General features: G+C 50.4%; 2 protein-coding genes across 2 annotated transcripts in view; both read right to left on the bottom strand.

Moving 5' to 3' along the window:
* SPNS2 (spinster homolog 2 (Drosophila)) overlaps positions 1 to 328 on the bottom strand; it is a 38,907-nt gene extending 38,579 nt beyond the window's left edge. The window contains exon 1 of the mRNA XM_006899797.1: positions 3 to 328. Coding sequence (XP_006899859.1) covers positions 3 to 328 — 326 coding nt within the window. The remainder of the gene's footprint in view (positions 1 to 2) is intronic.
* A 9,378-nt stretch (positions 329 to 9,706) lies between these two features.
* SPNS3 (spinster homolog 3 (Drosophila)) overlaps positions 9,707 to 13,567 on the bottom strand; it is a 69,867-nt gene continuing 66,006 nt past the window's right edge. The window contains exons 10-12 of the mRNA XM_006899796.1: positions 12,063 to 12,161; positions 11,774 to 11,945; positions 9,707 to 9,768 (exon numbers count right to left, since the gene is read on the bottom strand). Coding sequence (XP_006899858.1) covers positions 9,707 to 9,768; positions 11,774 to 11,945; positions 12,063 to 12,161 — 333 coding nt within the window. The remainder of the gene's footprint in view (positions 9,769 to 11,773; positions 11,946 to 12,062; positions 12,162 to 13,567) is intronic.

Below are 13,567 nucleotides of genomic sequence, written 5' to 3'. Positions count from 1 at the left end.
GCGTGCGCCGCCGAGCCGCCGCTGCACCATCCCGGCCCGGCCCCTCCGCTCCTATGCCCGGGCTGCGGCGCTGCCACTGTTCAACCCGAAGCTGCGCTCTGACAGCTGCGGCCCGGACCCGCCCACCAGGCCGGCGGCCAATCAGCTCCGTGCTCCGGTCACAGCCCCGCCCCACACGTGCTGCCCCGGGAGGCTTGGGGGGCGGGCCGCAGAGCCCTTTCTGCCCTGCTCTGGCCACAGGCACTACGGGACCCCAAGCAGCCAGTCCAGGCTGAGGATTCAGGGGTCTCCGCACAGCCAGGGAGCTGGGGCTGGGGTGCCGGAGCATGGACGTTATCTATAGAAAACTGCGCCCGTGACAAGCACTGAAATGAGCACCTGCCCAAACATCTCACACCCATCTTTATGATAACTTTATCATATCGCCTCAAAAAGACAAGTCAAGCTTGTTAATGTTTTACTTAACGTATTGTGACAGTGCGTGAAAATTACAACTGCGCCTTCCTTGCTTTACACGCAAGAAAATTGGTCTATCACGTGCTCAAAGTCATTTGGGGGGGGGTGTTTAGCAATTTCTTTTCTACAATCAGAGTGCCTTGACTCGTGGAAGCGCTCGGATATGAAGTGTTCTTTTTACTTTGTTGAGGGATTCCTCACAGCTGCGATGGCTAACAGGGACTTAGAAGTGGTGCCCCTTCAAGAGGCGAAAACTGGCCAAAGCTGGTGTCACAGCTGCCAAAACTCCAATCTGGTGGGTACTGAACTCCCACGACCTGCAGGACTCTCTCAACCCCCACCCCTACAGGAATGGGCTCCTGGGGAGAGAGGACTGAGGTCTCACGTGAACAGCGCTGGGCAGCCTGGAGTGGTTAGGGTGGGAGCACCTGTAACAGAGCTAGTCGTGGCTCCAGCAGCTACATGCTGCCTTGATTTAATCAGCTCATGGAAGGCTGATTCATGTAACTGAAAAGCATAGCAGGTGGAAGCTTAGCCCAGAACTCATGACTCTCCCTGGCACAGAAAGCTGTGTCGCCCACCTCTCCAGTGAAACCTGCCCCTGGCCACATTCCTGTGTAGTCTCCCCTCCTTCCTACAGAGATGACCCCGGGCAGGGCTCCCAAGGACAAAGCATTAAGCAGAACCCTCTTCTCCCAAGGGCACAGCATCCCAAGCTTCCAAATTCCAGGACCCAGGCTCCTGTCTGCCACCCAGCTGTGCCCCCGCCCCGGTGTGTGCCAAGGCCATGAGCAAGATCCATTCTCTCTATGGGTCTCAGTTCCTCCATTTAAGGATGCCTAGGAGAGTGGGTTACACAGTGGAAATCTGAGTGTTCACATGCAGCTCCCCTTTCAAATTTGGGGAGAATCCTGTCTGGTAGTGACAAGTGGAGGGGTGAGTATCTTCTGAGTTCAAGGCCATCACAATTTATAGCTTCTGAAAACCCACTGGAGGGTCAGCAGTAAGTTGGTTCCAATGGGACAGCACAGTTTGATCTTTCTTAGGTTTCATGAAACCTTCCAGCCAACTTGCCTCCATTTATATTTGCAGCTTTGATTGAAATAAAAATCCTTACAAACCTCAGAGGACAGAATGTTAGAACTGGGCAGAGCCACACAAACCAGATAATTACTCCCTAGTGTGACAACCAGGCACAGGAGTGACCCTGCTACAGACGTGCAGTGGCGGTTCTGGGGGCTGGGAACTTGGTGCCCACTGCAGGCTGTTTCCAGGCCCTGCATCCACGGGCAGGTGTCGCCTGCAGTGAGTCATGGCAGAGCCTACGGGTGATGCAGCACAAGGTACACACACAACCCAACCCTGCCCCCCTCCGCCACCAACCTTCTCTTGTGAACAGAGTTAATCCCCAAGCTGGTGTTTCTTGGCACCTTCGAGGTGTATTTTAAATTCTGCAAAGTGACTAAAAATATGCTTCAGCGTGTTAGGTATGAATGACTGTGACGGGAAGGTTAGAAAACATTTCATTCTGAAAGTTGCCTTCCTGACTCTTTCCAGCTTGCTGAGCTCAAATCTGCAAAGTGAGGTTGGGAAAATAAACCTGGATGGCCATGAATGGTGGGTGATTGACAGGCAAGGATAGAGCTAGGAAGTCAATGGGCCTGGGCCCGGGCCTCAGCAAGGATCCTCATAACAATGATACGTAGCCAGTTTGAGGATAGGAGCTCAGCTGTGGGATGCTGACCAGCTGGGACACTATGCCCAGCTCTGAAAGAGACACAGTCATGGCTCTAAGGTGGACCCCAAGTTCCCTCCTGAGCTAAAACTCTTTTCATCCTTCAACCTCCATCCTTGTGCAGGAAATTCCCACAGCTGGAGCAAGAGAAAAGGGCATAGTTTTGAAAACACTTTCAATTTGAGGGACCTCTGAGCTGGAAGCCTTGGGAGCCTAGTGGATAAAGAGTTACACTGCCAACCCAAAGTGAGTCGGTTCTAATCCACCAGCTGTTCTGTGGGAAGAAGATGCATAAATCTCCTGTTGTGTAATTCACAGCCTCTGAAAACCCACTGGGGTCAGCTCTACATCAGTTCCACCTCCATGGCACATAACAACAATTGAGTTATTAGCAAGCAAATCAGTATTTCCTCTGTGTGGGTCTTGCTAGAGTTTTAACTCAAAAGCAGATTCTAAAGTAGGTCCTTGGGTGGTGTAAGGGGCCACCAAGGATAGAATGTGAGTACAACCTGTCTGGCTGGGCTGTCCTGGCATGATCACAGTGGCCTTGGAGCCTCTGGCAGTATCATGTGAGGATCAGTTAGGACTTGTGCAGTTCTTTCCATCTCACAGGTGAGGAAATTGAGGCCCAGGAAAGAGAAGTAATGTGCCCATGGTCACATCCCTAGTAAATTATGGAGCCTAGGTTAAGCCTCCTAGGGAGTTCTGGTGGCCTTGTAGTAAGAAGCAGTGCTGCCTTCCCAAAGATATGTGGTTTGAATCCACCCGCTGCTTCATGGGAGAGAGATGACAATTTCTCATGTGTTTTATTGTCTCTGAAAATCCAGTGGAGAGTCAGCCATGGGTTGGTTCTGACTTGATAGTACGCAGCAACAACAGGCTAAAAGTGCTTCCTCTACTTCCCACAATGCTGCTTTTAGCTTCTTCAAGACTCAGTTTTCCTCATCTGTATAATGGGAGACCAAATTCAGTGACAGCAAACGGTTCCTTAGCTCTGGTATTCATTAGGTCTAGATTACGATTTCAAAGGAAACAGGACACAGGGCATTAATTCTAAGGACAAATACATCTGGAAAGTGGTGCTATAAACACAGAGAAGTGGGTTTCTTTATTGAAGAGCGTTTTAGAGGCTTTTGTATGAGAGCGCTTACCTTGAGTCACTCAGAGAGAGGGATAGGCTGAATTTGACCCCAGAACGTCTCATAAGACCATTGCACAGTTGATCACACTGTGAGAAACACTGGTCTGGAATAACAGCTCCTTGGAATCTGGGAGCTCAGTCCACCTCTCTTATATCTATAACCCTGCATGGGACTATCTTAAGGCTCTGGGCTCTCTAATTCCTTCCCATTTGGGGTATCTTCCTTTGGGAATCCCTCACCCATGCCTAGGCTTTCAACAATCATCCACGCACCCAAGCCTCCTGCTGATTGACATCTCAACTTCCATCTCTAGACCTAACCTCATCTCCACACACCAGGTGCACATGCCCACTATCCATCCTCCACGCATTCCTCCCTAGGCATCCCACAGACACCTTAAACACAACTCATCCAAAAACTGACCTCACCATTTCCCCCCAAATCAGCTTCTACCCCTGGTACGATTCATCTCTTCATAAGTGATACCACCACCCACATTATCACAAGGCAGAAAGCCTAGCAATGATTCAGGAGTTCTTCAGTCAGTAAACACATCTAAGGTCTGGGGGAGCTCTGGTGGCACAGTGGTAAGTAGTTGTGCTGACAACTTGAAAGGTCCATAGTTCAAATCCACCAGCTGCTATGAAGAAGAAAAAAAGGCAAACTCCTCTGTGTTTTACTTTCAGTGAAAACCCGTTGGAGGGTCGGTTGTGGGTCATTTCCAACTTGATGGTACATAACAGCAACAGTAACAACATGCCCTGTTTATTTTTCTCTTTATTACCTTCCAATGACCCTGCTGCCTATTATGTTAACCCACACCTTCCATCTCTCACCTGGACCCCGATAAGACTCAACATTATCTGCCCCAACATCTCCCTCTACTCTTTTCTCCAAACTTGCCAAGGTTATTTTCTCAATTATACAGATGATTCCCTTCACTATCTTGCCCAATAAATTGTCCTATCCCCCCATTACCTACAGGATAAAAAAATACCTAAGTTCCTCAGCATGGCCACCAAGACACTTCGTGGCTTATGCCAATCTCCAGCCGCAGATTCTGTTGCCCGTCTCTCAAATTACACCTCACTGCACTGACCCATCGATCCCTCAATTCATGTACAGTTGCCAGACTTTCTGAAGCCTGGAGGAAATGACAGAAATTAATGTATTTGTCCCCGCCCTTCCAACAGAAAAACCCTCGTTTCAGTAATGCAATTACTGATTCAGGACCACGGAGAGCGTCACATGCTCAAACCCCCTCCCCTAGCCTGTCTACACTGTTTGTCCTGCTTCCTCCTCCCAAAAGACTTTCAGAAACCCAGACAGAGGCGACTTCTTCCAGGAAGCCTTCCTTGACCCACCTGGGCAGTCATTTCCTCCCTGGCTCCTTGAGTAACTTGGTATCCCTCCATCATGCCAAACACATTATGCTTATTCTGTTTGTGCATAAGTGCCCCACCTCCCCTCACAACAGGGAGCTCATACCTTGTCTGATTCATCCCGAAGATCCAGTACAGAGGAGGTGCTCAAAGAATGTTTGTTGACTGAATGAATAAATGGCATTTAGCAGGTGCTCAGGAAATGCGTGTTGATTTGCATTATGTGTCTATTGCTCTGAGTGACTCAGAATCAGCCAGAATCCTTTCTTAGTCTCCCTGGGAAAGGCATTTTTCTCTCTGATTGCCTCCACCCTCCATTAGTTTCAACCTACCACTTGCCTCTAGCTTTGGATTAGCCTTATCCACAGGTCAATTTCCATGATGGGGAGAAGGTACCCTCTCTCTGCTCCTAAGGTTGCCAAGCTGGGACTTTATCAGAAGCCCCCGAATCCCCAGTCTGGGTTTGCTTCCTAAGATCTGCTCAGAACACTTTGTCTCTGCCTCTATCTCCTGCCTGAAACAGATGGTTCCAGGTCCCCCACTAACACAGAAGTTCCTGTTCTGTCACTTGCATATTTTTAATGCTTCTCTAAATTACCACCGTTTCAGTCTCCTTTGCGTGCGGATGCAGAGGCTATCAGAATGAAGGATCTTTTGGAGGGCATCGAGTCCAGCGACATCCCTGTCCCACAGGGAGCATACATCTCTGAGCACGGCAGTGGCCTGCCTGCGATAACTGCAGTGGGCGCCCTTTTTATTGTTTTGGTTTTCTTTCATTTTTGTTTTGATGCTCTGAGTCCATTCCTCTTTCTAACAACATCCTTCCTGGTTTCCTGGTCTTAATGGAGCTATAAATCAAGACACAGATGGAAGATTCAAGATAGCTCAACTGAACTCTATTGGCTGGGGTTTTAAATCTGGAGTAAAATGTCAAAACAATACCCAAACTCTAACTCATCGTCATCAAGTGAGAACCGATTCATAGCTGACCAGCAGGTTTTGGGAGGCTGTACACAGCAGGAGAAAAGCTTGCTCATCTTCCTCCCTGAGAGTGCCTGGTGGATTCAAACCATCAGAGAGGCACCACCTTTGAGCTAGCAGTGTAATCCCCCATGTACTAGGTCACCAGAGCTCCTGTCAAAACAATGGGGGGGGGCAGAAAAGTCTGGAATTCTGGTGAAGGTGCCCACATAAGATGACCCCGGAACCCTAGCTTCTGATTATCCAAACTTTCTAGCTATTCTGTGAGCTCTTGACAAGCATTCAACAAACCCCTCTTCCTGTCTAAGACAGTCGCTTTCTTTTTTTTTTTTAAGACAGTCGCTTTCTGTTGAATATCACCCTACAAACCCCGACTGCTGTGGTCACAGAGGGAGCACGCGCAGTCCCATTGCCTCCCTGCGGGTGGAATAAAGCCATGCTGGCTGCCTCCTGTCAGCTCTATCTTTAGAGTCTACATTAGACCCACCCAGGCACAGAGGAAAGAAAGTCAAACAGCTCAGGAACGAAACAGGCAGACCCATGCCTAGGGTGGCAGGAGAACAAGACAGGGTTGGGGGACCATCTGGATGCACCTGTTCAGCCTTCCAAGTCTAAGGTCAAGGTTAGAGGGGAGCTTTTATCAGTATCTTCATGTGTGCTCTCTCTCTCTCTCTCTCTCTCTCTCTCTCTCTCACACACACACACACACACACACCCCTACCTACATGCCAGGGTGACACCTTTGAGCTGGAATGCAGCACATGGCTCAGAAGGGTAATTAACACATCAATTGTGATGGTTAGGATTGAGGACTTCATCTTGTATTTTTGCCCCCTTGGCATTCCAACAAATAAGCCCCAAGCCTTTGGGACTGGGATTGCTCAACAGTGGTCCTTTAGGACGGGAAGTTGTGTTTATTGTCACCAGATTCCTGCCCAGTCCAGCTATTCTGGGTGCTCACAGACCTGTGACCTTAGCCCACTAAGACTTGGCCCCAGGAGGCCAAAGGCAGGAGCTGAGTAAAGCTGGGGCCTGGGGTGGTCTCTGTCATCTCCAGGGTCTGTCAGCCCCAGAGCCCCTCCTCTGTTGGAAGCACTTTGGACAATTTGAAAACAAAACAAAAGCAACCTGTTGCTGTCAAGTCATTTCTGACTCATCAGAACTCACGTGTTTCCAGAGTAAAACTGTGCCCCCTTTGGGTTTTCTTAGCCACAGTCTTTACAGAAACCATTCACCAGACTTCTTTTTCCTGACGTTGCTGGGTGAATTTGAATTGCCAACCTTTAAGCTAGCAGTCAGCTCACTACGTAGGGCCCAGGTATCCTGCAAGATTCCAGCTGAGCATCTTGTCCCAAGCAAAACCATCCTGCCTTATTCAGCAACCCAGAACACCTGAATGGGTGTAAGTCAGAAAAACAACCCTAATTATGGGATCAAAACCCCAGCTCCAGGACCTGGCAAAAAAACCCTTTGGTCTCTCCCATCTTCCCTGCCTCTTCTTTCCACTAAAACATACCCTCCCCACCTTTCCAACCATACCCCTCAATGAATCATCTACCTTCATTTAACCTCTTCCCTTCACCTGGAATTCCCTACCCTCACATCTTCTGCTGTTTGCCAGCTCATAGCACTGATGTAACCCCTTCCTCCACCCATAGGAGTGCCTCATTCCATACCAACTACAGCTGGTTTGTTGTTTTTGTCAGTTGCCACCGATTCTGACTCCTGGCTATGTCGTGTCACAGAATAGAACTTCCTTATAGCCTCATAGTGTTTTCTTGGCTAACATCTTAACAGAAACCGATTGCCAGGTCTTTTATTCCATAGTGGCATTGAGTGGGTTCGAACTACCAACCTCTAGGTTGAGGACAAGCAGTTTGCACCACCAGGCGCCGTCAACAGTATGATTTATAGGGAGCTGATGAACAACAGCTCTGAACCTGTCCTTCCTATGCCATCCTCACCATCTCTGACACACTTGAGGACCATCATTGCCCTCACTGTGTCAATCCACCTCATTGATCCATCTTCCTCTCAATCCATCTCATCAGCCCATCTTCCTCTCTTTTGCTGACCCCCCGGTTTTTTTTTCCCTTTGGTTTAGCTGAGTGTTCCTCTCACTGCCTCGTGTTACGAGATGCCAGGGCAGAGACAGAGTCTGGGTCACTACTGTTGACCCCCAAGATGGGTACCTGATGGCACCAGTGTGTTTCTATAGAACTGACATGAAGGAGTTTTCTGATTTTCCTCCTCAGCCACCGCACTCAGGGGTAACAAGAGAGGTGACATTTAACACATAGGAAGCCCTGATCATTTGGGGCTGCACTATTTGAGAGCGCTGGAGGCCTGATGGTAAGAAGCTGCACTGCAATACTGAATCATGCTGTTCAAATCTACCGGTTGCTGTGCGGGAAAGGATGGGCAGTCTCCTCCCTTGTGATTTACCACCTCTGCAAACCTGCAGGAGGGTCAGCTATGGGTCAATTCTGACTCCACAGAACACAACTATCTGAGGGCTAAGCCTCCTAGGTTCTCTGCTGAGGACTTTTGGATGGAAACTTCAAAGCCTGGAACTGGACTTCTGAGAGAACTACAGAAGGCCTGAACCACAGCAGCTATGCTCAACATTCCTCTCTGTGTGAAGCTAGGGAGCCTGCAGCCCAGGGAGGGGTGAGAAGTGGCCAAGGTCACACACTCAGCACCACAATGGCTCCAGCCCAGACGGGCTACCTCTTTCTCAAGAAAACCAGATATCCTCATGGTGTCTTTCCCTTATAATTTCACGGGCAGCCCAGCTCAAGAGCTCCAAGTATCAAGCCGTCAAGGGGGTGGTCAGTTTGGTGTGCCAGCTTCTCCAGGAGGACGGAGCCTAGTGGCCAGACAGAGGTTGAGCTTCAGGAAGTTTTTCTTCTCCAAACACTGGTGTCAGGGAGGAAGCCGCCCTCCCCCCAGAGGCGAGGCTGGAGCAAGCAAAGGTCGGGGAGTAGGCACCGGTTCTGGATCACTCACTGCTCCTCCGCACAGTCTGGAGACAGGCACAGCCTGGCACAGCCGAGGTGGCAATCAGCAAAAGAACAAGTGATCCCCTGGCCGGGCACCAGGGGAGGGCAAAGCAGCTCCTGCTCATGGGCGGAATGAACATGCCTCCCCACCGCTGCCCGCCTGGAAGCTGTTGGTCTCCTGCAGGGCCGCTGAGCGCAGCTGCTCTGAACCCAGCAGCCAGCGCGGGCCTCACAGAGCCAGCGCCCCCACCCCCGCCAATATACACACGGGGGTGCTGGGGGTCAGCGCGTTCAGAGCGTGGGCCAGGAGGGGCGGGAAAGAGCCGGACCCGCAGCCGCCCACCCTGTGAAGGTGCCTGCGTGGGAGCCGCAGTGCGCACGTGTGGACCTCAGAGCCACACCCACTCCAGTCTTCTAGAGAAACGTCTATCCCCCAGACTACCTTTTGTTCAGAGGGTGAACGCGTCCGAAGGAGTGTCCCATGCCCTCCTGGTCCTGCAGAGCGCAGACCTGGGTCAGAGTGGATTTCATGAGCTGGGAGGGCCAGCATGGGGACAAAGACGCATGCCGAGCAGACCCCACATCCCCCATGTTCCTGGCCTGAACTATCTACCACTCTCCCTCGCGCTGTCAGCATCCTGAGGCTGGAAATAACGTGCTGGTCTGCAGACACGGGTTCCACAACTTAGTGCTGATCATATTTTAATGGGGACTAGCTAGCAGCCAGGCTGAAGACCCCAGGCCAGGCCGCCCCATACTGGATGAAGGCATAGGCCCAGGCCTCCTGCGGAGGGTGCTGACAGCTCAATTCCCAGCCTGGCCCGGGCCTGCCAGCTCTCTAGCAGGGATGGAGGAAGCAGCAGGTGCAGCTCGGCCAGGGTCCCGGAGCCCCATCCAAGGTGTCCGTGGCTTCGCTCCTGTGGAGGTCTGCAGGAGGGCTGCGTGCTCCTCACTGAGGCAGGCCTCCTCACTGCAGACACAGCCCTCAAAGCTCCTCCGACCGGGGACTCAAGAGGCTTCCACACCTGAAAGCAGGTCTCGGCTCTCCGCACCCTTGTTGTCTGCTGTCCCTGTGGGAGCAAAGATGTTCAGTCAGCCCCAAAGGAGGGCAGCTGCTTTGGGATCAGGCCTGTGTACAGTCTTCTCAGAAATCTTCTAAAAGCCATTCGCAAAATATATTCCAACCCGACTCCTGTGTCCATCTCCCTGTCAGAGGTTGCTCCTGGGCTGGTCTTGTTGCTGCCTTGGTCTCTACCACCCTCCTCCCCAGTCCTGCTCCAACCACACGAGTCTTGCCGGCTCTCACACATCAGACCCAACCCACCTCAGGGCCTTTGCACAGAAAACTGTACTCCCTCACCTTCTGCAAGCCCTTACTCCAGTGTCGCCTGTGCAGTGAGGACCTCCTTACTAAAACTTCTAACCTGCTTCGTACCTGTTGTTCACACTCTTCTGTTTGTATCTCCATAGCACTTCTTACCTCAAATATATATATATATATATATATTTCTGTTTGTTTCCCTGCTGGAAGCTCAGCTCAGTGAAGACTTCAACTTGGCCTTATTCATCCACTCCTCGGCAATTACATTTAAAGTTGCCATTGACTTGGTTCCAATGCATGTTGACCCTGTATCTATCACAGTAGAATGGTATTCCATGGGCCTTTCAAAGTATCTGATTTTTTGAAAAGAGATTGCCAGCTCTTTCTTCTGAGGTGCCCCCAGGTGTATCCAAACCACTAGCCTGTGGTTACCAGGCAAGTACATTAATTGTTTTGTTATGCAGGGCCTCCTGCCTTCCTACCTGTCATCTCTCTCTCTCTCTCTCTCTCTCTCTCTCTCTCTCTCTCTCTCTCTTCTCTCTCTCTCTCTCATAGCTGGCCTTCCGGTGGTTTTCAGAAGCTATAAATCACACAGGAGGAGCTTGCCCATCTTTCTTCCTTGGAGAAGCTAGCAGATTTGAACTACATGCCTTTGAGTTGGTGGCACAATTCCTTACCCACCAGAACACCAGAGCTCACCATTGGACAGTTTGTTGTTGTTGTTGTTAGGTGCCATTGAGTCAGGGCCCTATGAACCACAGATCTGAACGCTGTCCTATCCTGTACCAACCTCACAATCTCTTATACATTCAAGCCCATTACTTCAGTCACTGTGTCACTCCACCAACTCTTCCTCTCCTTCACTGTCTCTCAATTTTTCCAAGCATAATGTCCTTCTCCAAGGCATAGCCTCTCCTAGCAACATGCCCAAAGTATGTGAGATGAAGTTTTATCATCTTTGACTCCATGGAGCACTCTGTCTGCACCTACTCCAAGACATGTCTGTTTGTTCTTTTGGCAGTCTATGAGATATTCAGTACTTTTCTTCAACAGAGAGCCCTCAGGTCAAGTGATGAGTACCAGCATACCAGATTCAGAGGAGACATCACCCTCATCTGGACATTATGCTGCTGTGCCAGCCGTGTACCTCAGAAGGAAGAGCAGAGGCATTAATTCACAGAAAGCCACTCCAGGAGCAGAAGCTCAGAGACAAGGACTTTCTTCCAGAACTGCCACAGAGAGAAAATCTTCCATAAAACTGGAATGTGGGATTCAAACTTGGAGCCTCCTAAACTGAGTCTTATTTGTCAGTTTATTGTGTTGGGGGAATGATCTGCATGCTGCTAATTGTGTTGTTGCTCTGGTATGTGAATTCTTGCTTGTTTATCATTGTTCCAATTAGTACAGCATTGTCTGTCAGTTTGCTGTACTGAGCTTACTTGTGGGCATTGTGAGGCTAAGGGCTGTGCCACCAGTGTGTCAAATGCCAGAGGGGTCACCCGTGGTGGACAGGTTTTAGCAGAGTTCTCAGCTCAAGACAGACTAGGAAGAAGGATTGGCTGTCCACCTCTGAAATAGCAAGCCTCTGAAAACCCTCTGAACAATAGAGGAACACACATCAGGGACTCAGTTGGTGTATAAGAAGCATTTTTGAGTGAATGAACAAACTGGCCTGAGGTTCAGGGCTGACCAGGGTTTCCTGCCTCTGTGAAGCTCAGCCCTGAGCCTGGCCGGTGTGGAAAGGGCAGAGGTACCTATGCCTGGCTGCTGCACCTGGGCCTGGTCTCTCTCTAGGTGCAGTGCAGTCAGCAGGAAGCAGCTGCCCCCCAGGGCGATGACAAAGGCACAGCACAGGAAGCTCTGCTGCAGACTGAGGAAGTGCTGCAGGTAGGAGTCTGGGCGCCCCGCCCGCAGGGCACTGGCGATCTGTGGAGGAGGGAGGCTGGGTCAGCTAAGCCCACCAGGTCACCTATTCAGGCCTCAACACAGACAATTCCGCCCCACGACCCTCTCCACTCCACCCTTCCCACACGCAGGCCTTACAAGTCCAGTGAGGTAGGGGCTGCTGGCGTCTCCCAGGATATGGCCAACTGTGATCTGCAGCGCTTCGGCTGTCCCCCGACACCTGGGCACCACCACAGACTGCAAAAGACAGGACACCAGGGAAGTCCCTGAGAGAGGTCAGAGGAGACCCTCCTACCCACCTCTCGTTTCCCATCTGCCAGTGACAAGGGCCTTGAAATAGCACAGACTGGGGCAAGTGAGGGGCCACCATTGTAACACCAATCCTGTGTCCTGAGGTGAGGTACCAAGGCCTCCTCTTGAGGCTTTGTTCTCAAACTAGAAAGGGATCAAGTGTTCATCAGTTTATGAAAGTATAAACAAGGTGGTGGTGGTGTTCTGGACCATAGAGTCAGAACCAACCCACAGCTGACCCTCCAGCAAGTTTTCAGAGACAGTTAATTGCATGGGAGGTGATTGCTCATCGTTCTCCTGAAGAGCTGGTGGGCTCAAATCACCTGCCTTCAGAATTGCAGCACAGCTTCTTGCCACTAGTCCACCAGATCTCCCCATATACATATCTATTTACATATACATGTTGTTGTTGTCATGTGTCATAGCGACCCTACGTACAACAGCCCTAAACCCTGCTCTATCCCTTGCCAATTTTATTGTCTCCGGAATGTCTATCCCCATTACTCCAGTCACTGAATCAATCCATCTCATTGAGGGTCTTCCTCTCCTATACTGTCCCTCCACCCTCCCAAGCATGATGACCCTCTCCAAGGACTGGTCCCTCCTTGCAACATGTCCAGAGTATGTCAGATGGAACTTCAGAATCTTTGCCTCCAAGGAGCTGCCTGGCTTCGTACAATGGCATATTGTTCGGACAAAAAGGAGAATTAAGATCTTTCACGTGGATTAACATGCTTTTGTGTGGATGTGTGTGAAAGCTGGACAATGAATAAGGAGGATTGAAGAAAAGTCGATGTATTAGAACGATGTTGGAGAAGAATCTTGAATATCTCCCAGACAGCCGGAAGAATAAACACATCTGTCTTGGAAAGAAGCGCAGCCAGGAAGCCCCTTAGAAGTGAGAATGGTGAGACATCCTCTCACGTCTTTGCTTTGGCCAAGTTATCAGGAGGACCCAGTCCCTGGAGAAGGATGTCCTGCTGACTAAAGGAGAAGGTCAGCATAGAAAGGGAGGAGGATCTTCGACGAGATGGACTGACACAGGAGCTGCAGCAATGAGCCAAAATACAGTGACAGCTGTGAGGCCAGTGCTGGAGCAGCCAGGCTTTGTTCTGTTGCAGGGAGGGTGGTTATGAATCAGGACTTACTTGACCGCACCTAACAATAACCACAGCCCCAAGATTATGTTATTATTACTACTAATCTCGTACCTGAAAATAACACCCTGTGACTCTGAGGCTCAGAATGCCTCTGGATTATGCGAGCACATGATGCCTTCTGGGTGACTCAAATATTTAACCAAAAAGGTGGAAGTTCAAATCCACTCAGGAGTACATGGGTGTGGGCGGGGG

Source organism: Elephantulus edwardii, unplaced genomic scaffold, assembly GCF_000299155.1.
Source record: "Elephantulus edwardii isolate Elephantulus edwardi_28Jun2011 unplaced genomic scaffold, EleEdw1.0 scaffold00267, whole genome shotgun sequence".
NCBI lineage: Eukaryota > Metazoa > Chordata > Mammalia > Macroscelidea > Macroscelididae > Elephantulus > Elephantulus edwardii.
This window is presented reverse-complemented; position numbering and strand designations above follow the sequence as displayed.